At 36.4% G+C, this 27,246-nt stretch overlaps 1 protein-coding gene across 2 annotated transcripts in view; it reads left to right on the top strand.

Moving 5' to 3' along the window:
* Positions 1–23,531, top strand: part of SLC7A11 (solute carrier family 7 member 11) — an 83,076-nt gene extending 59,545 nt beyond the window's left edge. For both annotated transcript variants that reach the window (XM_036112412.2, XM_036112413.2), the window contains 4 exons: positions 503–599; positions 2,345–2,494; positions 3,746–3,923; positions 15,417–23,531. In XM_036112412.2, the coding sequence (XP_035968305.1) occupies positions 503–599; positions 2,345–2,494; positions 3,746–3,923; positions 15,417–15,484 (493 nt within the window). In that variant the 3' untranslated portion in view covers positions 15,485–23,531. The remainder of the gene's footprint in view (positions 1–502; positions 600–2,344; positions 2,495–3,745; positions 3,924–15,416) is intronic.
* Positions 23,532–27,246: the final 3,715 nt, after the last annotated feature.

The following is a 27,246-nucleotide window of genomic DNA, read 5'->3' as shown; positions in this document are numbered from 1 at the left end:
AAGTAAAGTAAGAGATACCAGAAATCACCACCCTACCATCCGTATCCCTTTTGTTTTGTTTGATATAAAAGCCCCTTTTATTTTAACATAAGATTAAGATCCAGTCAGAAAAATATAAATGTTATGTGTGTACATGGGCATGTCTGTGTGTGTGCGTGCCTGTGCATGTGTGTGTATGTCGGGCTGGATCGGATGGACAGCACACATACAATACTAGGAATCTAGAACTATTCCTATGTAGGGAGAGCCATGCTGAGCCGGATGTTGCTATTGGGTCTCCTCAAAGAATAAGAGAAATTATTGGCAGATTTTATAAAATTTGAAGTCAGATTTTTCTTGATGATTCTCTGCCTTACCTGGACAGTGAAACTGAAGTAATCCACCTAAGAAATGCCAAACCGTTTGGTATGGAATTAGATGCAAGTTTTCTCAGATTTCTGGATTTTTCTCTTTGAAATGATCAATTGTACAGTCAATGCCAGCCACGTTTTTCTCCCATCAGGTTATTCTATGTTGCGTCTCGAGAGGGTCACCTTCCAGAACTCCTCTCCATGATTCATGTCCGCAAGCACACCCCTCTGCCAGCAGTTATTGTTTTGGTAATGCATATTAAAAAGTATACCTACATATAAGTTTGAATAACCAGTTAGCAAAGATGATTTCTTTTTTTTTTTTTTTTTAAAGATTTTATTTATTTATTTGAGAGAGAGAATGAGAGAGAGCACAAGAGGAGGGGAGCAGGAAAGGGAGAAGCAGACTCCCCACTGAGCGGGGAGCCCAACGCAGGACTCGATCCTGGGACTCCAGGATCATGACCTGAGCTGAAGGCACTCGCTTAACCAACTGAGCCACTCAGGCGCCTGCAAAGAGGATTTCAAAGCAGACTTTAGATAGGGCTTTACTTTCTCATTCATTGCTGGATTGGCTCTATGTGTATCTTGGTGGAGTTTGGGAGGCAGGATATTTTCCATCGCTTCCCTTTGTTCAGTATTTCCGATGCATATTTGATGCTATGGGGCAATAAGCACATCACTTCTTTTTCACCTTTGTGGAAATTTGCGAGCTCTGGGGGAAATGACTACCTTGGCTTCTGTCACTGACACAGAGCCTCACAGAAAAGGATGTAGAGCAACAAGTCCCAAATCTGCGAACTGAAAGTGGAGCGAAAAGCCACAGTCCAGAAACACCTAGGTGTGCATTATAGTATCGTAGGCTCCTTATAATGAAATGCATACAAAACTAACAGAAAAAAATCACATGAAGTCCTAGACAGTGCAGTAATTCTGTGTGATAAAAAGTGAGCTATTTGAGACCAACTCTATAGGGAAGAAATAAAAGCACCAAAACCGAAATTTGAGTTGTAGAATTCTTAATGCAAAGTGTTTGTGAAGCGTGGGATACAAAAAACTGCATAAGGTGTAAAAGTCCTTTATAATACCCATTGGCAATGTTATATTCATTTTTACCTACTGTTTTTGTAACATTTTTGTCAAATGGAATCTGCTGTCAGGAGCACCATAGAATACATTGGACATTTTGTTTCATGCATTTAATTTGTTTCAGAATGTTTCCTTTGAAATCTCTTTGTAAAGTATGTTACTCTCTGTACTCTCCGTGCGGAATCTGGAAGTTAACGTCACTTGTGGGAACAGAATGTATTATTCGGTGGAGAGGGCTTTCATTTTAAGCCTCTGCTATCAGTCGTGCTGTCCTTGGCGTGTGCAGCTGCAGAGACTTGCTATGCTGATCTCTGTGCTTCATTCTTTTCTGCGGTCTTGAGGGTCACACATGGCAAGCGCACGGGGAGAGTAAGTGCGGAGGAAGGGAAGGTCAATATTTTGCATTCAGGAGTTGGCAGAGTCACCTCTAAGTGGCTGCGTTTCACGTGTGTGCATAGCCAAGGGCTTGTCAGAAACCATTTACAGAGTGCTCTGTGAATTTTCTAATTGGGTACACTTTTGATTTTTAGTATTAGTTATTTGCTAACCATCTCAGTCTCTGGGTCTTTAAGTTTAAGTCATTGACTATCCTGTGTTTTACTCTTTGAAAACACGTTCTCTTCTCAAATGAAAAACAACTAAGAACTAAATTTCCATATAACATTCCGTCTGATTAAGTGGTAATGATGATGATCTTCTCACGCTGTTACTGGTGCGTAATGGGGTGTAAGAGCAGAATATAGATAAGAAGTTAGTTGAATATAGGTTTTAATCACTGTGGTCGTTTATCAGTATAAATAATCATATGAAAAAGGTAATCATAATGTATAGTGATGTTATTATTTGTTATCAGCTGTGTTCTCTTTTAACTCACTGAGCGAGGTTTTTCTCCCCCTTCGCCCTAGTACCCTTTGACGATGATAATGCTCTTCTCTGGGAACCTCTACAGTCTTTTGAATTTCCTCAGTTTTGCCAGGTGGCTTTTTATTGGGCTGGCGGTTGCTGGGCTGATTTATCTTCGATACAAACGCCCAGATATGCATCGTCCTTTCAAGGTAACCTCAGTAATCTTGATGGGTTTACATAAATCTTTCTTCTAATACCTAGTCCTCCCTTTGTCATAACTTGATGAGGAGGAGCTTGGGCGGGGGGCAGCATCCTCTGGAATAAAATGCTTAACTCCTGCAGGTAGTGCCTTCGTGTTGAGTTTATGTAGCTTGGAAAAATAATTCATCAAGTCTTAGGTGATATACCCAACTTCGTATGTCACATCTCTGAAAAGGGATAGGTATATATATATATAAGGTATTTGTTATGTTGCTATTTCTTGGATGTGTCTAATGACCTGATGCGTTCAAAGTGTGGGACACTTGTATCTTTATGCTGAGTAATTGTGGATAGCCATGCTGAGAAAGAGGGAGGCAGATATACGTGGAATTGTCACTAATTGAAACTCTACAAAGGATGCTGCTTTACAAAACAGTCATTTTAAGTATTCTTAAATCTTATCACTTGTGACATTGCTCTTTTTTCAAATTAGATATTCTAGAAGGAATAAAAGTGTGGACACATGGGGAAAGTGAAGGTATATGTATGAATGTACCACTTAAGAGAATACCGTTTACTATAACTAAGCATTTCCTTTGGGGAGGCTGACGAATCTGTTTCTCATCTCCTTTAGCCGTGAGTGTTCATGGATTGATTTGACCTCACTATTTATTTGCTTTTAAAAAATAACACAGATAATGTTGTCAGTCATGTTGTCAGAATTTGTTTCTAATTACATCCATTGCCTAATGCTAGCAACATCTTTATTAGCGGTTGAATAGGAGTTGGTCTGTTTTATTCCTGTCAGTTCTTATTGTGAGTCTCCAGCAGAAAATCAATATGCACTGAAAGGCTTTAACATGTAACAAGCAGCCGTTGCTCTTGACTCTACATTAAAGCAGATTCTAATCATAATTATCAAAGAGCCAACCTTTTAAAATCAAAAACATAAATCATAATGGTACTTATCTAGTCAAACCATTCAAACAAAACATCTCTAATGAAACACACTTATTTATCCTCAGGTTTTATTCTATTCAAAGATTTAAAAAAAAAAAAATTAGGGGAGTATGTTTGCTACATTCTCTGCGCCCTATCAAAGTTGCTGTTAAGGTAAAGGTAGGATGGTGCCGGTCACCTGCTCACATGACCAGTGGGGATCATCCGATCCTATGACTGATGTGCTCCTCTTGAACCCATCTTCTGTCTCTAGAACTGTTTGAAGTGATTTTTTTTTTTTTTCCTGTGCTGTGTTCCAGGTGCCGCTGTTCATCCCAGCATTGTTTTCCTTCACGTGTTTCTTCATGGTTGCCCTTTCCCTGTATTCGGACCCATTTAGTACAGGGATTGGCTTCATCATTACTCTGACTGGGGTTCCTGCATACTATCTCTTTATCATATGGGACAAGAAACCCAAGTGGTTTAGAAGAATGTCAGGTAAGACTTTTACACAATTTCAGGACCTCTTGAGGGACCGTGTTGTGGAAAACCCATCTATTTGTACACCCACACCCCTTAAAGTTTAAAAATATAAGTAAGACAATTGCTAGTTTAAATACGTTATTGCATTTTAATTAGAACTAGGAGAAGAAAAAGCAGGAAGGATGTTTAGGGTACAGCCACTCAATCCTTTCAGGATATTTAGCTTGGGCTGCTCTAATCACTTCTTAAGAGAATAGTTTTTTTTTAGATAGAATTTTATTAGCAGTTCTATAAATGACCTAATTGCTTTCCTGAATCCCTTACTAACCTAATTATTTTTTATTCTGGGTTGAACTCAGTTTATTGGTTCTATATCATAACATGCTACTTGCTGAGTGATATGAGATTTGGTAGGGAGTGAGATAGAGACCCACAAAGGTCCTAAATATGATTATGACACAACCCTATTTAATAGGCATGGCAGTTCACAGAAGGGTCATAAGAACAGCAGGAACAATGAAGAGAAGAATAACAACTCATATTTATTGTGTGATTTCTGTGTGTTAGCCCATATATGACCTTATTTAATCTGTATAACAACCTTCTGAGGTAAGAAAAGTTCTCATCCCTATTTTGTAGATTTTGAGTTATACCGTGGAAGAATTCATGTGACTTGTTTCAAGTCATGCAGATATTAGGTAGACCAGCTAGAATTCAAACTCAAGTAGTGTTGTATTTCATAAAAATCATCCTGGGTATAGTGAAGATGGATTAGAGAGGGTCAAGGCTGAAGAGACTCAAGACTGGTAGTTACCACATTAACCCCGTACAAGGATTAAGGAGGGTCTGAACATGGACAATGCTGGCAGGGTCTAAGAGAAAGTGAAAGCTGTTAAAGAGGAAAAACCCAGAGGGCTTGGTGACCAGGTAAGTTGGGGAAAGAGGAAATATAGGCTATGAGTAGGTAGGAAGGGTGCTTAGGAGCAGCCTCTGTGGGGAACCTACCCCTCTGTCAGGGGCTCAGCTGCATGAGGCCTTTCCCCTCACACATCATCTCATTCCATCTTCCACAAGCTCCCTGTGAGAGATAATGTTTGTTATTCCCATACCCGGTGGGAAACCAGGATTCAGGCAGGTAGAGGACTTATCTTTGAGTGTACAGATTTTAAACCATTGAGCTAGGATTTGAACGCACATCTGCTGGACTTCAAAGTCCATGCTCTTTCTCCAGTAGGTGCTTGGGGGACAAGAGCAAAGTAAAAACATGTAGCCAGAGGAACAACCATGTTCTTGCTGGTGAGTTTGGTGAGTTTAGTGAGTTTAGAAAACAGCTATTGTTCTTGTCCTTTATTTTAATTTACTTCTTTAACCATAATTAATTTTTAAAGGCCCAGTAAGAGGTTCAGGGAGATTTCTGATATTTCCGGTAAAATTGTTAATAAATAATGTCAGTGTTACTAAAACTAAAAAACAAAAAACCCCGAAATATGTATACATATTGGCTCTCCAGTGTGCTACACAAACTCATTTAGAAGTCAGCCATTTAAAATAGACTTTTGCTACTACTCTTTATTAGCTTTTAATTGGTATTTGGTATCTTTAGACCTTATGCTATGATTTATATCTGAATTTTGTTTTCTAGCCAGCAACACTTAACTCCCTGAAGAGGCATTACTCTAAAAGTTGGGTTCCTTAAGGCTAACACGGGCACACTGATTGTCTGGCAGGGTATTTAATCTCTATTTCCTGTTAGATCACACTAGTTTTCTGCGGAATATTTTTAGTTACATTTTCTCTGTTGTAGGCAATAAAAATAGAGGCTTTCCTGAAAAGAAAAAAAAAAAGAATCTTGTTAAGCAAACTACCCTTAGGATTGCTGTCCTCATTACCAATGTTTGGGACAGATTAGCGTTCATCATTGCGAGGTCTGTGTCTGTCTCAGATCCTGGCCAGAGACAGTTCAAACCCCCAAGAGCCATGGGAAAGCAGGCGAATTGAGGAAGAGAGAGCTAGTAGCCCTAGAGTTGGACGATGATGAGGGAGAGCATGTTGAGAGAGCAGATTCCGTGCCTTCTCTGCGTAGTAGGCATTGCGCTCCTGCAGTTGGGAGGCAGCCAACTCTAAACATCCTTTCCCGTGGCTACCATGTACATATTTTGCACCATTTCTTTGTCAGTTTTCACACTTGATCCTTCTTTGATGGTTTTCCACGGTTATGTGATTTTGAAGTTTTTTGTTATTTTTCTGTCTTTAATGATGTTTCAAACATCTCCAAGGATTCCAAATTTAGTGTAGCCATTTGTGAAAGCAGCCGTGATGCGGTAGTCCCATGATGGTTATTTGGATCTCATAAATGCCATTAAGTCTTACCAGGGAGCATGGCAATTCTGCCTTTAAACTGCGGGCCTTGTAACCCTTTATCTTTATAGCCGCCTTGAAAGTAAGTAGCAAAAAAACAACAGTCCTCCATAATTTTGTTTGATTTTCCTCTTAGGCAGCATTCTTGTAGTAAAATAAAGAAAATTCATAATATTTATTGCTGCAATAGCAAGTAGTTTCCTAGCGTTTGGCCAAAACAAAACTCTCATACATAGACACACAAACAGCGGAGTCCTGGCCACCACCTTGCCTCTTTTCCCAACCGCCTCCTTGTTAGGAAAAAGCTCAGTGTGAACTTGGAGAGCTTCATATCAGATTTTTGTTGTTGTTGTTGTTGGGTAACATTCTCTAGACTTTCTATTATCATTTATTTTCACCCTGATATGCATGAACGGGTTAGCCTTCTGAAATGATAGTTGATCTCAATACATCTTTCCTTAGGTGCTTTCACAGACTATGTGAGGTGACTGAACAGCCTTCAGGAAATGGTGAAAAGCTGCTTGGCACAGATAGCCAGGAATGTTCAGAACCTGAGGATCTGAGATTTTCAGAGATTTGATGAATTTCTCTGGCCACAGGATGCCAGTATTGAACCACAGTTTGTTTGATAGCATTCCTAGGGTGAAAAGAAAATGTGCTCTTAAGGGAATAGTCAGATACACAGAACACATTTTTCTGCAATCTCTGACAGAGTAGTGAATTTTTCTGGGTATTTACTTATTTATTTATAGAAACATGAGCTTCTCACCCAGGGAAAATGGGGCAGACACCCCACTGACATACTCACTATACATGGGGGTAGCTAGACCTGGCAAGCTCTGGCGAGGGCTTGCAGTAGCTTTTGGCTTGGCTGCCTCTGTTCATCAGCCAGACTGTGTCGCACCTGAGATGAGTGGGATGACTGGAAGCTGGTCCCTCTTGCTAAAGCAAGATATGGAGGACAGCTGCATTTAGGCAACATCTTTGAGTACAAAGAATCATACTGGGGAGCACCAGCAAAATGATCATAGTCCATCTCTGTAGACAATGACTTTGCAATTCTGGGGTCCTAAAAGCATTATGCTGCTTACGGTGTATCATTGGTAACTTAGCTTCTGATACCTCACTGAAAGCTCCTTAATGCGTTTGACTGGCTCTTCACGAAGTCTGCAGGGTGATATTTTAAATTAGTTAAGCTTGCCTACATCTCTTAGGGGCCTAAACCATCTTCATTGTAAGGATAAAATGAGACCATACATGTGAAAAGGTTTGGCAGCCTTTATAAAAAAACACATACTATTATTTTCATTATGACTTGTGGGGGGAAGATTGGTTTTGTGCTAATACTTCACAGACTTACTCAACTTTGGCTGTAGATCCCATGCTTGTACCAAGCGTGATTGGGTAAATCAGATTTTGCAAGGTCAGTTGTTGTTTCAGCTGATTTCAAAAACTACTTTACTACTGAAAAGTAAAACTAAAATTACTGCAATTGCTATTTGCTCTTGTAACTTGCAGTTACTGAAAACACCAAGTATAGACTCATTGGCTCAACTTTATTTAAAAGAATAGTATCATGGAGGGGCTCCTGGGTGGCTCAGTCAGTTAAGTATCTGTCTTCGGCTCAGGTCATGATCCCAGGGTCCTGGGATCGAGCCCTGTGGGTGCTCCCTGCTCATTGGGGAGTCTGCTTCTTGCTCTCCCTCTGCCCCTCCCCCTGCTTATGCTCTCTCTCTCACACTCTCTCTCAAGTAAATAAATAAAATCTATAAAATATATATATGTAAAAAAGAAGAGTATCATGGAGTTGATTATCCCCAAAGTCAAAAAAAGGCTTATATGAGCACAGGTGCAGTTGAATACTACATGCGCCGCAGTTCTCCTGGGCAAGCAGGAAGCTTCCACAGAGGCTTATTTGGGTCTGCTGAGTCCTCCTATCTGACCCCATCGCTGTAGATGACCTAGAAGGAAAAGCTGGTGTAGTTCCAACAGCTTACTCATGGCCAAAATCAGTCACTCTAGCCAAACCTCCATTATGATAATTATTCAAATCTTGGGATCCCAAGAGAGAACATAGAAAAGTCATAGGAGAGAATGTAATAGGACTGATTGAACATGGAAGAAGAGAATGGGTGTGCAGAACCAGAAAACAGATTCTTTGGCTCCATATGTGCTGCTGAATAGAAGATCTAAATTGAGTTTTCAGAAAGGAGAATGTCATACAAGCAAAGCATCAAGATCTCTAAGTTGCTCTCCTTTTCTCTGGAACTGATGCAGTATTGTGACATGGGTAAGTAAGACATCTAAGAAAGCAAAGGGCTGGGGGTCCCAGAATACAGAAACGGACTTTTGGAAAAGGCTTTTGTTCAGAAGATACATGCCTGAATAGTCACACACACACACACACACACACACACACACACACACACACACTCAAAAGTCAGCCATTGTAGGGATTAGTTCAGGGAGGAAAAGATGGAGAGGATATAAATTTAACCCCAATGCTTTGCAATCCAGCATTGTAGATGCCTAAAATCTCTTACTGTTTCAACCTATCAGATAGCCCTGTCTCCTTCTCTGTTTACAAAAGCCATATATCCCATACTATTGATACTTACTTTTCCACAGTCTATTTTTCTCAGATAATTTTACCACTTCCCTTTTCTGTAAACATGGACTTTTATTACTCTTGAGCACTCCCTTGTATTCCACATATATATCTCAGTGTAGAGTGGGCTGTAACAAATATAATTTATTCAAGAAAGATTTACATGGAGTTTATCATTTGCCAGAACTGTGCTGAGCTCTTGATAATTAATGTATATTATAAAAATCAGTGTGTGGAGAAAAACAACTTTGGGGAACACTGTTATAAAGCAACGGATGAAAAATATATCTTTTTTAGTGACGTGAAATACTGCTTGAAAGGGACTATTACAGGTGACAAGTCATGAAAGAGGAGAAACATTGCATGTCTGGATGAGAGACGATTTGGGTCTGAAACTGTCAAGAAGATAAGCTCCAGAGGTTCCAGGATCAGTAACAGTTTAAAGAGATTCTGTAGAGATCGATTACAAAGATAAGAGATGAACAAGAATGAATACCCTGGGAAACTAGCATCTCAGAGTTCTAGGACTGCCAAGATAAAATGACCTTAGAAATCATCCAGCCCACTGGTTTCTATATTTTAGTGTCTAGCAGAATCACAGATTTCTGGGCCCCGCCTTCAGTTTCCAATTTAGTAGGTCTGGGATAGCACTTTGAAAAGTTGCATTTCTGATAACTCAGGCTATGCTAATGTTCCCAGTCCAGGGATCACACTTTGAGAACTACTTTCTAGTCCAAGTCCCTTCTTCTTTTTTTAGTTATCTTTTTTATTGAGATATAATTTACATTATGACATTATATAAGTTTAAGGTGTATAATGTGTTGGTTTGATATATTTGTATATTGCAATATGATTACAACACTAGCATTAGTTAACACCTTTTATAATGTCATGTATTTATCATTTCTTTTTGGTTCAGATTTAGTCTCTTAGCAATTTTTGTAATTTATTGTACTGTTGACTATAATCACTATGTTGTGCATTAGATCTCCATAACTAAGTTTGTACCCTTAAACAACATCTCTCCAATTTCCTAACCCTCTAGTCCCTGGTAAATATCATTCTACTCTGTATTTTAACAAGTTCATTTTTTTTTTTTTGGATTCCGTAATGTAAGTGATATTATACAATATTTGTCTTTCTCTGTCTGACTCATCCCACTTAGCATAATGTTGTTGCAAATGGCAGGATTTCCTTTTTCCCATGGCTGAATATATTCCATAATCACATCTTCTTTATCCATTTTTCTGTTGATGAACACCTAGGTTGTTTCCATATCTTGGCTATTGTGAGTAATGTTGCAATCAACATAGGTGTGAAGATAATCCTTTGAGATACTGACTTCAACTTCTTTGCACACATAACCAGGAATAGGATTGCTGGATCATAGGTAGTTCAATTTTTACTTTTTTGAGGAACTGCCATTATGTTTTCCATAATGGTTATACCAATTTACATTCCCACCAATAGTGTATAAGGGTTCCCTTTCCTTCACATCCCCACCAATATTTGTTATCTCTTGTGTTTTTGATAAAAGCCATCCTAACAGGTGTAAAGTAATATCACATTATGGTTTTGATTTGCATTTCCCTGGTAATTACTGATGTTGAACACCTTTTCATATACCTGTTGGCCATTTGTAGGTCTTCTTTGAAAAAATATCTATTCAGATTTTGGCTCATTTTTAATTGGATTATTTTCTTTTTTTGCTATTAAGTTGTCTGAGTTCTTCATGTATTTTTGTTATGAGTCCCTTATCAGACATGATTTGTGAATGTTTTCTCCCATTCAGTAGGTTATTTTTTCAATTTGTTGATTGTTTCCTTTGCTGTGCAGAGCTGTCTAGTTTAATATAGTCACACTTGTTTATTTTAGTGTTTATTGCCTGTGCTTTTGGTGACTTAACCAAGAAGTCATTGCCTGGACCAATGTCAAGGATCTTTCCCCCTATATTTTCTTCTAGGAATTTTATGATCTCAGGTCTTACATTTAAATCTTTGATCCAGGGCGCCTGGGTGGCTCAGTCGTTAAGCGTCTGCCTTCAGCTCAGGTCATGATCCCAGGGTCCTGGGATCGAGCCCCGCATCGGGCTCCCTGCTCAGCGGGAAGCCTGCTTCTCCCTCTCCCACTCCCCCTGCTTGTGTTCCCTCTCTCACTGTGTCTCTGTCAAATAAATAAATAAAATCTTTAAAAAAAAAAATAATAAATAAATAAATCTTTGATCCATTTTGAGTTAATTTTTGTGAATGATGTAAGGTTGAGGTCCAAGCTAAGGTTTCATTCTTATGTATGTGGATTTATGTATATAGGCTCTCTATTCCATTCCTGTATGTGCCTCTTTTTATGCCAGTATACTGTTTTGATTACTGTAGCTTTGTAATATGGCTTGAAATCAAGTATTGCAATGCCTCCCACTTAGTTCTTCTTTCTCAGGATTTCTTTGGCTATTCAGGGTCTTTTGGGATTCCAAACTAATTTTAGGATAGTTTTTCCTATTTCTGTGAAAAATGTCATTGGAATTTTGATTGGGATTGCATTGAATCTGTAGATCACTTTGGGTCATATGGACATTTTCACAATATTAATTCTTCCAATTTAGGAACATGAGATATGTTTCCATTTATTTGTGTCTTCTTCAGTCTCTTTCATCAATGTCTTATAATTGTCAGAACACAGGTCTTTCACCCCTTGGTTAAATTTATTCCTAAGTATTTTATTGTTTTCGATGCTATTGTAAAGGGAATTCCTTTCTTAATTTCTCTTTCAGATAATTTGTTGTTACTCTATAGAAATGCAACTGATTTCTATATGTTGATTTTGTATCCTGCAATTTTACTGAATTCATGTAATAGTTAAAACTTAGTTAAAAGTTTTTTTTAGTTGAGTCTTTAGGGTTTTCTGAATATGAGATCACCCAACTGTGAACAGAGATCATTTTTCTTCTTTCTTTCTGATATGAGTGCCATTTATTTCTTTTTCTTGCTTAATTGCTCTGGCTAGGACTTCCAGTATATGTTTCATGCATCCTTGCATCCCAGAAATAAATCCCACTTGACCATAGGTAAATGATCCTTTTATTGTGTTGTTGAATTTTACTTGCTAATATTTTTGAGAATTTTTGCATCTATATTCATCAGGAATATCAGTCTATGATATTCTTTTCTTATAATGTCTTTGTCTGACCTTGGTGTCAGCATAATGCTGGCCTCATAAAATGAGTTTGGGAGTGTTCCTTCCTTTAGAATTTTTTTGGAACAGTTTGAGAAGGATTCATGTTAATACTTCCTTGAAGGTTTGCTAGAATTTACCAGTGCAAACCATTTATTTCTAGGCTTTTCTGTGTTGGGAGGTTTTTATTACTGATTGAATCACCTTACTTGATATTGGTTTATTGAGATTCTACTTCTTCCTGATTTAATCTTGGGAGAGCATATATTTCTAGGATTTATCCATTTATTCTAGGTTATTCAGTTTGTTGGCATATAAGTGTTCATAGAAGTCTCTCATAATCCTTTGTATTTCTGTGGTATCAGTTGTAATGTCTCCTCTTTTTTTTTTGAAAGGGGGACACAGAGAGAGAAAGGGCTGGTGGAGGGGCAGAAGGAGAGGGAGAGAGAGAATCTTAAGTAGGCTGCATGACCAGTGTGGAGTCCGATGCGGGGCTCCATCTCACCACCCTGAGATCATGATCTGAGCTGAAATCAAGAGTTGGATGCTTAACTGACTGAGCCACTCAAACACCCCTCCTCTTTCTTTTGATTTTACTTTTTGAATCCTCTTCTTAGTTAATGTAGATAAAGGTTTATCTATTCAAATAATCAGTTCTTAATTTCATTGCTTTTGTTCTGTTGTTTTTCTGTCTCTATTTCTTTTAATTCTGCTCTGATCAAAATGAGAGTATTTTGAATTTGACTATATATTCATCCTCACCAGTGAATTTTCTACTTTCCTATGTTTTCATGTTACTTTCTCTCTCTATATATATAATTTATCTTGAAGAACTCTCTTTAGCATTTCTTGTAGGCAGGTCTATTGGCTTTAAGTTCCCTCAGCTTTTGTTTGTCTGGGAAAGTCTTTACCTCTCCTTTATTTCCTAATGACAGCTTTTCTGGATAAAATATTCTTGGTTGATGGCAGTTTTTTTGTTTTGTTTTGTTTTGTTTTCTTTGAGCCCTTTGAATATATAATCCCATTCCCTGCAGGTTTTCTGCTGAGAAATCTGCTGATAGCCTTACTGGGATCTTTTTGCCCGTGGGAGGCAGCTCTAGCTAAGGAGGCCCTCCTTGGCACCTGGTCAGTCATGTTGACACTCAGAGCCCTCAGAGCAGAATTGGAGCTGGCATCCTAGGCTCAGGTGCATGTGGAACTATCACAGTGCCTAGATCCTGGGGCATAGATGTGCTGGCTGTGGCTCTGGCACTAATGTCTAGAGTGTGGGAATATGCAGATATCCCATGTAACTGGTACCTGGGTCTCAAAGACTCACCACTGTGACTTGTGCTGGTAGGAGGGAATGCAGCAGTGGCAAGAGTCCTGGAATAACAAGATGTGATGGTAGCAGAGCCTGAGGATGTGGGTGAAAGTCTCAATTCTGGCACCAGTACACTCACAAGATAGCAATAGCACAACTCTGGTAGTAGTCTGTTTAAGGTACGTGTAGGGCTCCAGGGATCTGGGCACAGGGCAGTGGCCGCACTGCCCTGGCAATGACATTCTGGAGCTGCAACCCAGGACCTGGGGGGTAGGGTTAAGGGCAGCAGTAACCTTGTCCCAGCAATGATGGGTCAGAACCCCAACGTGAAACTTGAGGGGTGGGGCTCCGGGTAGTGTCAGTGCCCCTAGCAATGATGGGTCAGAGCTGTGACCTGGAACCCATAGGACAGGGATCAGGGCAGCAAGAGCCCATCTCAGCAATGACAGCTCAGAGTCTTGACCTGGGATGGGGGTTCTCGGAGCAGTAGCGGCACAGCCCTGATAATGGTAGCCAAAGTGTGACTCGAGACACAGGAAGTGAGTGACTCTTAGGGTAGTGGCAGTGCCCCTGGCAATGATGAGTCCGAGCCAGGACCTAGAACCCAGGCGTAGGAGTCAGAACAGTAAGAGACTGTCTCAGCAATTATAGTTCAGAGTCTTGACCTGGGAAAGTTGTCGGAGGAGGGCTCAGGGCAACAGCACAGTCCCAAAAATGACAGCCAACGAGTAACTTGGGACCCTGAGGGCAGGGCTTAAGTGGGGAGGGGTTGCCTCAGTAATTATGGGACAAAGCCCCAGTCTGGGGCTGGAGTGGGCAAAGAACTGTGGCAGCTCCAGTCTTGTGTGTGGTGATGTGCTGTAGCCCCCAGTCCTTAAGAGTGGGCATATCAACAACCAAGACCCCCAAGGGTAAATCTCACCTCAGCAACAGCCCCAGCCTCTGGGAGCAGATGCAGAGTGGGGGCGCTGCAGGCTGCTTCATCAGCTGACACCAGTGTCATTGGGGAGGACCGTGGGAGAACTCGGTAGCAAAAGCTGCAAACATCCACAACACCGAGGCTTGCTGGGGTCTTTCAGCTTCTGACTGGGGGATGGGATGATGCAGGCAAAATGCTTTCTTTACTTTTCTATGCAGACATCCTCAATTTTTTAGCTCTGCCAGACTTTGGCCCCCTTTTCTTTGTTGTTTAGAAATTTCCCTGATTTGTTTTCTTCAGTTTATAGCTGTTTATTTATTGTTCTTGGGGTACTTTTTGGTTCCCTTGTTTTGTTTTGTTTTTGTTTTTGTTTTTGTTTTTTGTTGGGGAGGCAAGTGTTGGGACCCCCTAGCCCTCCATCTTGCTGGTGGCACTTCCAAATCCCTCATTCTGCAGATGAGGTAATAAGGCCCTGGGACATAACATGTTTTACTCAGTAATATTACATGTTTTTTTTTTTTTTTTAAGATTTTATTTATTTATTTGACAGAGAGAGACACAGCGAGAGAGGGAACACAAGCAGGGGGAGTGAGAGAGGGAGAAGCAGGCTTCCTGGTAAGCAGGGAGCCCGATGTGGGGCCCGATCCCAGGACCCTGGGATCATGACCTGAGCCAAAGGCAGACGCTTAATGACTGATTCACCCAGGTGCCCCAATATGCTACATGTTTAAGACTGGACATTATAGTATGAGTCTTTTGATTTTTCTGAGGAATTGGTTGTAATCTCATAGGTACTAAAACAACAAACCAATTTTAAACCGAATATGAAGTGTATTTTTGAACATTTATTTATATCTTGGTTCTATTGCCTCAAAATATTTTCAGCCTCCTGGTTTATGAATAAAAATTCCTATTTGAATACAAAATATTAATGTATTCTTGCTGAGAAGCCATCATGGGAAGTTACAGAAGTGACAAATAAATTAATTGAGCATGATGGGATTTTAATGAAGTAAATAATTCTTGAAAGTGCTCTATGAAATATGCGGTTGTGTGTTTTCAGTATTCAACCCCAAATAATTCACATTTTGCTGTTTTTACGCATTTCTGAGTTCTGTGCATTTTTAATTTCTCTTCTTTATTTCTTTGTAGACAGAATAACCAGAACATTACAAATAATACTGGAAGTTGTACCAGAAGAAGATTGTCATAAATTATGAATTAATGCATTTGAAATCTTGGCAATCTATGCTTGGCCTTGTTTCTGCCCAAAGGGCTGAAACAAAATGTGGATCTTCACTTCATTTTATGAAAATCCAGAAGATTGCAACTTTGGTGATGGACTAAAGGAATCGGTTATTGCTATTCATATCTTTTGGTGTGTTCAAGTTGGTTTCTAAGAAATTTAGTTATAACTCCTTGTAGTTATTGAAAGCAGATATGCTATGCAAGTATTCCATGAGTTCACATGATTTTGGAATTCCTGATACCTACATGAAGTTAGAGGAAATAGACTACCGAATGAACAATTACTTTAGTGGTCCATATAACATATCTAATCATGAACACCGAGATGTTTTCTGTATATATGGCTTTTATAGAAACAATTTTTATATACCGTAGATGACTATACTGTGAAAAGTGTTTTCTACTCTTCTGGGGCAGGGGAACCATACATCATCATTATGGACTGAGGAAAGAAAGAAATTTATTTTATGTTGGCATTGCATTGCTTCCCCTTAGATACCAACTTAGATATCACTCATCTTTTAGTGTGTTATTCCCAGAGCATTTTGAACAAAGGACAGAGGGGATATGCCTAATTTTAATGAATACATTAAAGAAGAGTTTCCAGGGGCTATTGTTTGTGAGAAAAATACAGGAATTATATCTAAAAATTTTCGATAATTGATTATGTTAAGATTTTTTTTTCACTCATTATCAGGAAGCACCACAGTTATGGGCCACTTTGTTTTCATGGAAGCCCACTTGATCAGGAAAGGATGTAACATCTTTTTTAGAGCAAAGCAATAGTCAGTTTGTTATTAAAGGCTCTTAAGGACAATCATTTGTTTCACTAATAATTTACCCCTTGGTAATATAGTTAAAAATATGCATTTTTAAATCTTCAAATTGCAATGTCCATATAAGACAGAAATCAACAAGAAAGAGAATACCCAAAATATTATGCCCAACCCTATAATCATATCTATATGCAATTTTTTAATCTCATAGCTATTTTTATATGGTGATAAATTTTGACAGTTTGTACATTTCCTTTATATATTTTATATTCTGTTAAAATATCTCTTCAGATGAAACTGTCCAGATTAATTAGGAAAAGGCATATATTTACATAAAAATTGAGGAAGAAATGTCACTGCTAAATAAGATTTACAACTGATGTTTCTAAAATTTTCCACTTCTTTATCTCAGCTTTGTCAGTAATTTCCTCACCTTAATTATCATTCAACTTGCAAAAGAGATAACTGATAACAAATTCACTGAAAGAAGGAGAAACTGTGTGTGTATTCAGATAGGTGTTTTTATGCAAGGTTTAGAAAATACTGTGGAATTTTCATATAGTGTAATATAATGATGGAATGTGTAAACTATTATTTACATACATCCAAGATTAAATAGTCATACGAGAGTATGTTTCATCCTCTAATTTTAAAAGTAACAATTTTTGAAACAACTGCACTGATTAAAATCGTTAAGAGCTGATATAGGTTCATAGAAAATTGACCGAAGTAGAAATGATGATTTATAATTTGAGGCAATTCCAATTCACTAATTTCAGTTTTTGCTCTTGATAACATTTAATACACATCCAAGATTGATATTATTTTCGGCCAAACCTGGTGTTTGGGTCTCTAAGTGAATTTATAAAAATTCCTTCCTTTTTCTCTTACCATCTGGTTTTCAAATTTGATCTGTAGTCTCTGCTTCTTATATCCATTTGTCTGTATCTCATGCCATTCTATTGTTGCTGAGGTAAAAAAAAATAGATTGTCTTTATATTCCTTTTTTTTTTTAACAGTCTAGGCCCATGTAATATAAACCAGCAAACTCTTCTTAAGGGTTTTTGTGGGGTTTGTTTGTTTTTTTGTTTGTTTGTTTTGTCTAATGAAAAAAAATGGTAAAATCTCATGGAGAGGTTTACATAGTTCTTGATTATTCCTGAGAGTAATGTGCTTATAACTACAGTGGCAGATAGGTCTCATTTTATTTCTTTATTTTTTGTTTTAATTTCTCTTTAAATATAACATTATAAAAGCTAACTAGGATACATTCTTATATTTTTTCCATCATTTTCAAAAATGATTTTTGCATTGTTAAATTTCTGATGCTACTGTAATACCACTTTTAGCCAGACAGAGAGTCAGTCAGTAATTTATTTTAAAGTAATAAAGATTAAGTTGTACTTCAGCTTATTTTTAGGATACATCATGACAAGATGCAGAGTTTCTATAATCAGGAAATCAGTATTCATAATTTTTATTCAGATGGTATCACATCAAACCAATTCTATTTGAAAACTCTCCTGAACACTAATATATATATTTTTATTTATACTAAGTAAAATTTTTTCTCATATATTTAAAATTATATATATAGAGAATTATATATAAACCATTACAATATACTTGCACCAGTGTGGATATTCAAATGTTTATATACATATTATGAGTTTATTATAACACAAAATGTAAAAGTGGCCAATACAGTTTAAGACAACTAATATATTATTTTCAAATGTGCTACTTTTTGGGTTACATGGAGTCTCAAGTATTTAATTGCGTATTAAACAGATTAGTAAAGACTTCCAAAGCTAAAACAATTTGATTAAAAACTGAACTGATTCTCCTTACACAATAGGAATATTTCAGTAAATGTTTTTGACTCACTTTTAAAAATGTTAGGTTATTTTTCTGAGGTATTTCTTTGATCAGTTGAGGAAAACTAGACTACTATGAATGTTTAGGTCAGCTGGAAGTAGATCTTGTTCTTGTCTTTCTTCAGGAGATTAAAGATTTGCCCTAGAAAAGATGGCGGACTCCAGCATCCAATATAAATGTTCACATATACATATGTGCTTATACTGTATTCTCCCCCATCTCTGCTGGCACAAAAGTACAATAGGTTATTAGGTTACATTAGCAATGCATAGCAGTTTCTCCAACACTAAAACATGTACGTTGAAACAAATTTCTGGATTATTTTACGTGCCTGGTAAAATTGTTTCCCCAGTTGCTATTTGGTATATTAACAGATAGTTAACCTGAGTATAATTACTTAATTTTTTATGAACTGTAATCAGTCTTCAGGAAACTCATTATTTTATCTCTATTTGTAGATGAATGTAATGCCAACCAAGAAAGAAGGCATCTTTGACCTATGGTGGATTTCTTATAATTGAGGTGTAGGTTATGAAAAGATAGAATACTGAAGGTCGGAGTAGCAGGAAATGAAAGACAGCATGTGACTGGAAGTAATGATATTTTGATGTAACTTATTATGCAGCATAGTCAGAGAAATATTAAAAATTAATTGTCTGTTGTGCATAAGTGGATATCCCAAGTAACTAATGGAATGTAGCTTCCGTGCCCCTCACTTAGACATGCCCCTTCCAAGGTCCTGTACCTAATGTTGCATTAGGAAATGTGTATTAATTTTCTTGAAGAAGATCAGAAAAATTTTATACATTTCTGGCCCTACAAATTCTGCATCTTTCCCTGTGAGTATGGTAAAATAAACTTCCATTACTTTTTCTAGTAGAAATAAACATGGGCCATTTATAGAATACATTTTTAAATAATAAAGTTTTGAGTTAATTGAAGTATCTATATATGATTATAAATGGCTTTCTCATAATATATATTTTGCGATATATAAGGAGAGAGTTCACTTTTGACATATTTTATGATTCAGTTCTGAATGATAGAAAAACAACAAATAGGGTTTTAATTGTAATTCTTTTTCTTAGTTAGGAAAGAAATATAGTGATATTTGGGATTTGAATGCAAGTGAGTAAAAGACTGATTTTACTTAAATGTAATCTTTCTTCATTTTGCCCAACACGATATGCTGTATGTTAGTGCTGATAATTTTTACAGAGTCACATTTTACTTTGTTAACAATTCAAAGTCAGGAATTAAAGCATGACATTGTGTAACTGGCGAGAAACTCGTGGCAGATATAGAGTAGATAATGAGACATCTTGACAGCTTCTGTTTACATAATTTATATGTAAGGTAAAAATTTATTACCTATACGTGTATTTTAGGTTAATGTTCTCATAAACAGTATTTTAAATATATCTCAATATATATAATACCTAAAAGTGTAACCTCTAGGTAGTTTTAGTACTGTTCTTAAAAAGTTATTTTAACAGCCAAGTTTTAAAGATAATCCTTACTTCCTTTTGTTGCATTTTCAAATTAGTTGGTGTCTAAAAATAAATGCTTGGTCTATTTTTAGATTCACTACAAATTCACAAAGGTGTAAATCCTGGTCTCACAGAAAGTTCACCAGGTTTCCATGTTGTGAGATATTGTCCTTCTTTATAACCTCCTAAGGATATTAACTTGATCTTTTTGAACCATTTCTGTTTTTTCTTTTAAATGAATCAATGATTTCCTTTGTTTTTTTTTGGTCATATTTCGACATGATAGCCTTGAGATGGGAGTTAGTCTTAATTTGAATTTATACAATGACCCTAGATATCCTTAGTGTGAAATTGCCACTTGATTTACTTCCTTGGGAGTCCTCACCTCTCCTCTCTTTGTTACCACTGGCCTTAAAATATCACTGGGAGATGGTTATCTCAAGTAGTTATCTATTACATGTGTGTATTTCAACTACTTGGACACAGGGTACCTTTATGGTATCAGTAACAGCCTTAACAATTTTATAGATAAAAATTCTCTCAAGAAAACTGTGGAGCGGTAGGCATCTGAGAGACATGCAGATGGATGCACTGGTTTGAAAGTGAACATACTTGTTTTTCCTTCCACAGTAACTTACACTACTGACTTCTTTTTAAAGTATGACTTTCAAGCGAATTAATTTATTGGTTAGAAGACTTGTTTGCTGAGTCCTTCCTTATTACCTCTTGAAGTCTTTAAAGGTCATGCTGAAAGCTAGAGAAACAAACAAAAAAGACTGAATCACAGTTATGTCTTTTGCAGAAGTGACTGTATTTTGAGCACCGTGGGTGACAATGTACTTTGCACAGAATCTTATGGGAAAACGTATTAGGCCTTTCGATGTTACATCTGGGTAATTGGATGGGTTGGGAGGGATTTGACTTAGATGATGACTGTGAAGATAGACCTCTCTTACTCCTACTAGGTTAACAGTCTTCAGTACATCCTCAGAAGCTCATTTGTATCACACCTGGAGGCAATGCAATGTGGTTCCTGGTTCTAGGTTTGAACTGTCTTATTTCAAAAGATTTTGGAATTATTTTTTCCCTAGAAGTTCTCCATTCCAAATTTCCATTTACTGACTAATGTAATATAAAGAAAATTATCTTAAAGTAAAATAATACTCTGGGCAAATAAAACAGATTGTTTCAAATGAATGTATGCTTTTAACAGAATATGAGTGATCTACATTAAACTACTGTTGTTTTAATGATTTCAAACACTACAGTATAGCACTTTTTAATTGCTCTGGAAGCAAAAATAAAAAAAGACCCCAATATATATCTATGGTTATCACATAAACCACAAGAGTCCTCCAAAAATTTTAAGTAGTCTTGGATTTTTTTTTTTTGATCCTCTCCCTGGAGAAATTTTTTACTTAATAGTTTTCCCTTGTGAATAGTATTACCAATGCTATAAATCTGGAACTAAACTGTGGATACTTACATGTTGAAAACCGGATTCTTCTTTTGACATTATTCATGTACAGAGAGTGACATATGACTTTACTCTTTTAGGATATTTGGGGCCAATGTTATTTTGAACATAGGCGTGGGCCTCAAGTTTCTATTTCTTTGTAGATGTGTTGCAATGTAATAGTAATGAGTTTTCAGTGGTACCCCTCAACATTTTGAGAACTTTGCAAACATAAGCATTAGATGTGTTAAGGATGTGTTAAGAGTTCATTGCTTAATACCATGAAATATAGAGTCTTCTCTCTGTGCCAAATTGGTGAACAGACATGTAGTTGTGTTTACTAATGCTACATGTTGGCTACCTGTGTTTTTATAATAAACACAAGTCAGAAAAAAGCAAGACAAATGGCCTCTTGTACCAAATGCTTGACAAACTTAATTTGTCCTACTTTTCTGACAAATATTTCACTCCAGATTTCATAGAATTTTTTTTTTTTTTTTTTTTTTTTACTTACCGTAGAGTGGATTAGATGGTAGTGATGCACTGGTAGAGATGGTGTTTAGTTATTGACTCAGAATTCATTTCATGATGAATTTTTTGTGTCTTTTTATTGTATGTATATCTGTATTTACTTTATATAAAAATGGATTTAGTGAGCTTTGTGTTAAATCTCCCTAGTATCAGTGACTTTTTTTTTTCAGTTATCAAGGGATAGCAAATATGTGTGTTGGTATGTTCATATTAACATATTATTAGGTTCTGTATATTATTGTGTTTAAATGCCTCTGACATTCTATATGGCAAGCATCAATAATTTGCACCCACGGAATCAGGTTAGACCAGTGGAACAAATGGTAGTCAGAATCCTCTGGAGGGTTGTGCTGGCAGCCACCTCTTTGATCTATGTTTCAACTATAATTTATAGACCAGCTCTAACCCCTACCGTGAATCTGTAATGCATTTGTCATGACCTTGTACCATTCCCCTAACTGAGGGGCAGGGGGAACAGTGTTTGGCCCGGTCATCTAAAATACAGGAACAGAGAAGTCCATCTGAGGAAGAATGAACCTCAGTATCCTAAATGGTCTTCATCTGTGGTGGGGTTTCTTCACTCTGACAATATGATGATAAAACTTGGTAAAGGGGTCTGTGTGTATTTTGCACAAATTCTACACAATGTCTTACATTGCTAAATTCTTAAATAGCAGAATTCCTTTTCTGTGTCTACATTCCAACCATATTAGGAGTACTGAATTATTTAGATATTTAACTATGAAAATATAAATGGTGCAAAGGGACTTTCATGTGTGGATTGTGTTGTGTTTCTTAAGGGTCTCTGGCACTGATGCCTATACCATCATGTGATATGTGAAATAAAATGGATTTTTCTACAGTTTAATGATTTCCCTCTGGGGAGAGTTCTGGTACAGCAATCACACTGCCAGATGGTGTTTATGGGCTCTTTGTGTGAGTGGTAAGATACTATGAAATAAGAGTGCTTTCATCTGATGGAAAGTCTTGACACATGTGTTTTTGTATCGAATAAATTTTTGTGCAATATGATGTCACTCAATTTTGCAATGAATTTAATTTCATTTGTATATATGTATCTGCATACCCGTCATGCTTCTAGTTGCTTCAAGCTTTGTGTATGTATTTTTGTCCATATTTTTTACTTGAAAATATTTTAAATGGAAATAAACATTTGATAGTTTACATAAGAAAAGTCATGTTTTGCTTTTTTTTTTTTTTTTTTTTTAAGCAGTATACATCCCAACAAATTGAAGGCTTTGGTTTTGATGATTGGATTTATCTATCATTGATTCTGTGAATTTGTTGGTGTATTCCCCTTGGCATCAATTCCCTATACTAAAAACTCAAAGTGGTAGCAAACACTAAAGACTGTAGACACTCTTCTTCCTCATGGCTTATGTCCATCTGTGCTCTGGTCTGAAATATCTACCAACTTCTCTCTTCTATTGTCTCCTGTCTTAGTTCAGTCTTCTTATTTCTTGCCTCTTAACAAAAGTCTCATGTCTTGTCTATCTCTATTTCAGCCTTCACATGTTTCTCCAGAATGTTCTTTCTGAAACACAAATATAGTAAAAGTCTTCCATGGCTTTACATTTACTTTTTATTTTTTTTGGTTGGATAAATCCAAACTCCTCTGCATAACACAGTGCTTTGAATAATCTGCTGTCCTTTCTCCAGGTACTCTACATTCTCTGCAGCCATATAAAATGTTTTTTTTCCAGTAGTTTAACAGTAACAACAAAAAAGATGCTATTATTTCATTTGACACACTGTGGATTACAGGAATTATATTTTCCTTGCCCATTCCTATCATCTACTTTCCACATAGCAAATTTCTACCCAGCATTCAAGATCGAGTTCAAAAGTCACCTCTTCCAGAAACCTTCCCCAAGATTGATCCCTGAATACCTTCACCATCTTAGGTGCACCTTTTCTGTAGAACTCATCACACCTTTGAAATTGTTGTACTTGGCTCCCTTCTCTGCCTAGATTTGAAATTGTGTGTGTGTGTGTGTGTGTGTGCCTATCACTGACTGAAGCATAGTAGGTACTCAATGTTTATTAAATTAATATATTCAATGAATAAATGAATGGTTTGTATTCATTAGGTTTCATGATAATTTTTTCTTAGATGCAGTTTTTATTACCTCTAAATTTAAGCAATACAATTGCTTATCCATTAGATTCTATGGAAAGAATATTTCCGTGGAATATCTTAACTTCAGAATGTAAGAAAACTGGGGAGTTTCAGTCTCTTCCCTCCCACCCTCTCCCCTCCCATTCTCTCTTTTTCTTTCCCTTCCACTGCCCCCCATCCCCAGTTCATGTCAGTAAGTGGGTCCTGATAGAGGAAATGAACAGTCAAATGACCTACTATGAACTTTTCCTGTGAAAAGACATTTAGGTTTTTATATTTTCAATAAGGTATCATTTTCATAATAATTTGAAAAAAATGCTCAAAAATGTAGAGTAGAAGGAACCTAAAGTTTTGATGACCAAAACTCTCTTTGAAGTAGACATAGGAGATTGAGTAGCACTTTTCCCTGGTGAAATGCTTTGGGAGAACAACAAAAAAGTAAACTCATAACGTTGGCACCTGTTAAATTTAAACTATTTTCAAAAGAAATATAAACCATGTCATATGTAGATATACTTATTTTAAAGTTAATGAATGTGACTGGAAATATGTTTAATAAAAATATACAGAAAAACTTAGATAATACATAATGGCTAATAATTTGCTTTTAAACTATCATTAGGCTCTTAAACATGCTAGTTTAGGTTTACAAAAACTTTTGCTGCTAAACTACCTCTAATAATTTTCTACTTGAATTTTTAGGCTATGTCTATGAAGATTTGAGATCATTATATATGCTGGGATTGGGTGGGTGGGCCATGGATAACTACTGTTGCTTTTGCTTCCACATGCCCTAAAAATTGTATTTGCAACTTCCTGGAGATCTGACTTTGAAGGTCAGGTCTTTATAGCCATCTTATTGTTTTTATAGTCTTAAGCTTAAGAACACCTGGTCACCAGCAGGCATGGGCTAATTCTTTCAAAAAACGTTTGATGTTTGAAAGAATTCAGAAATAAAAATGTAATTAGGATTCAATACCTTTTAAAACTTTAGCTTTGAAGATTTATTAATCTCTGAAAGATGTGAAACAGGGTTTCAAAGTTGTTAATTCAGGTTAAATACTACAAAAATTGAAATACCCTCCAGCTATAATAAAATAACGAAGTATAGGTGAGGATAACCCTAAGAAAAATGTGAGCAAGCTAGTTATTTTCCTCTCGTTTTATTTTTTCTTAAAAATAAGAGAAACTAATTTTACTTTTGTCATAGTAATTAACATTGTGATTATATACCCGAATGTTCTTTTATCATCATGCATTCCATTTCCTAAAATCTAAAGACACCATAAAAATTTCTTTCATGTTCTGAATTCTGCCTTAAACTTATGTTTACTTCTTATTCTTCCATTGTTATGTTCCTTTCAAAATTTGTTACTTAGAGAACTAAAGTCAAAGTTTTAAGTACCTCCCCAGTGCTAAGCCATATGATAGGTGCTAAAGATACAAAACGGTTAACAGTTTGTATTGCCTCTGCTTCGTGAAGCTGGGGGGTACAAATATTTTTTCTCCTAGTCATTCAAATGTATCGTTAAAATTAGGGTCTCAGGTGCTATAAAACGGTATACCCAGACGTGATCTAGTCCTAGGATGTTGGGGAAGGCTTTCCTAGAGATGTAGTATGAATTGATATTGAAGGATGGGTACTCATTAATCAGGTAAAGTGGAGCCTGGATGAGGAGTGTTATAGGCAAAACAAACTGTGTGATAAAGGCCCTGAGCCAGAAAAAGTAGGGCTTGTTTAAGGAAATAAATGCAGGACCAGTGGAACCAGAGCATGGGGACACCATACGTAATGTACCTCTAGAGTGGAGCAATTGTAGAGGACTTATTAGTCAATGTTCAAGACATTGGTTTTTACCCAGTGTTATGGCATAGACAAATGAAATTCAGATATAATATGCACGTTGAACTTTATCAAAATTTCAAATCTTACACTCTGCTAAAATCTCTGATAGAATCATTTCAAATAGTAAAAAATGATTTCCATTTTACTTCTTTTTTTAATTATTGTTATATTTTATCTAATTAGTTTACATTGCCAAAAGTGTTAGTAAACGGCAATAAGCTCAAGACATATATTTTGAAAAGGAAAGTAACTGCAAGAATTATATAATCAACAAATGGAAATCTTTTTTTCCAGAAATTTTACTGTTGTCTCTCCTTAGCATGTTTCCCTCCTCTTTTTCAAATTAAATTACATCTAACCTACACTATTGAGTGCTCACCAACATTCATCTCAAGGCCAATTTGTAATTTCTTTTTTTTTTTTTTTTGAGAAATATTTTTCTGGTGCTATAATTTTTTAGCCTAATTGTAACTTCTAAATTTTTTTTTCCCCAAGTGAAAACATTAAGCAAAAACTACTTTGCATGACATATTATCAAACAGAGTTATTATCTTAGAAGAAAAGAAAATTTTCATTTGACTATAATGCTTTAATATGAAAAATGCGAGTACAGTAAAATTATTTGAAATTTTTTCTGGTTTTGTAGAAATAAAGTGAATTTTTAGTTATTTCTACTCTTCGTAATTCACAATGGATGAAAAGTGACTCTTCTAGCAAGATAACATTTGTTTAAGGAATTAGAAAAATAAAGAAAAATTATTTGAGATTATTTAAAGAACACTTTCTTGGAAAACAGGGAATTATCTGATACAGTTCCCCCCCCACCCAGCTTTATTAAGATATAATTGACAAATGATACTGTGTAAGTTTAATGTATATAATGTGATGATTTGATATATGTAGATATTGTGAAAATGATTACCACATCAAGATTAGTTACCACATCCATCACCTTACATAGTTACCACTTTTTTTGTGGCAATAACATTTAAGATTTACTCTCTTAGCAAATTTCAAGTATACACTTTCATCGTCCATTCATCTGCCATTGGACACTTAGGTTGTTTTTATATCTTAGCAATATAAATAATGGTGTAATGAACAAGGTTGTATAGATATGTCTTTGAGATTCTGATTTCATCTCCTTTGGATATATATCCAGAAGTGGGATTGTTGGGTCATATTGTAATTCTATTTTTTTTTTTTTTTTTGAGGAATCTCCAAACTGTTTTCTATAGCGACTGGACCAATGTACATCTCTACCAACAGTGTGTAAGGACACACTTTTTCCACGTTCTCATCAACACTTGTTATTTCTTGTTTTTTTGATACTAGTCATTCTAACAGGTATGGGGTGGTATTTCTTTGTGGTTTTGATTTGAATTTCCCTGATGATTAGTGATATTGAACACATTTGCATGTACCTGTTGGCTATTTGTATATCTTTTTGGAAAATATTTATTCAGGTCCTCTGCCTATTTTATTTTATTTTATTTTATTATTTTCTTTTCTTTTGAGAGACAGAGAGAGAGAGAACATTAGTGGAGAGAGGAGCAGAGGGAGAGAGAGAATCTCAAGCAGACTTTGCTGAGCATGCAGCCTGTCACGGTGTTCCAT

This window comes from Halichoerus grypus, chromosome 3 (assembly GCF_964656455.1).
Source record: "Halichoerus grypus chromosome 3, mHalGry1.hap1.1, whole genome shotgun sequence".
In the NCBI taxonomy this organism is placed as follows: domain Eukaryota; kingdom Metazoa; phylum Chordata; class Mammalia; order Carnivora; family Phocidae; genus Halichoerus; species Halichoerus grypus.
The sequence above is the reverse complement of the archived record's forward strand: the minus strand, read 5'-3'. Positions and strand labels throughout refer to the sequence as shown.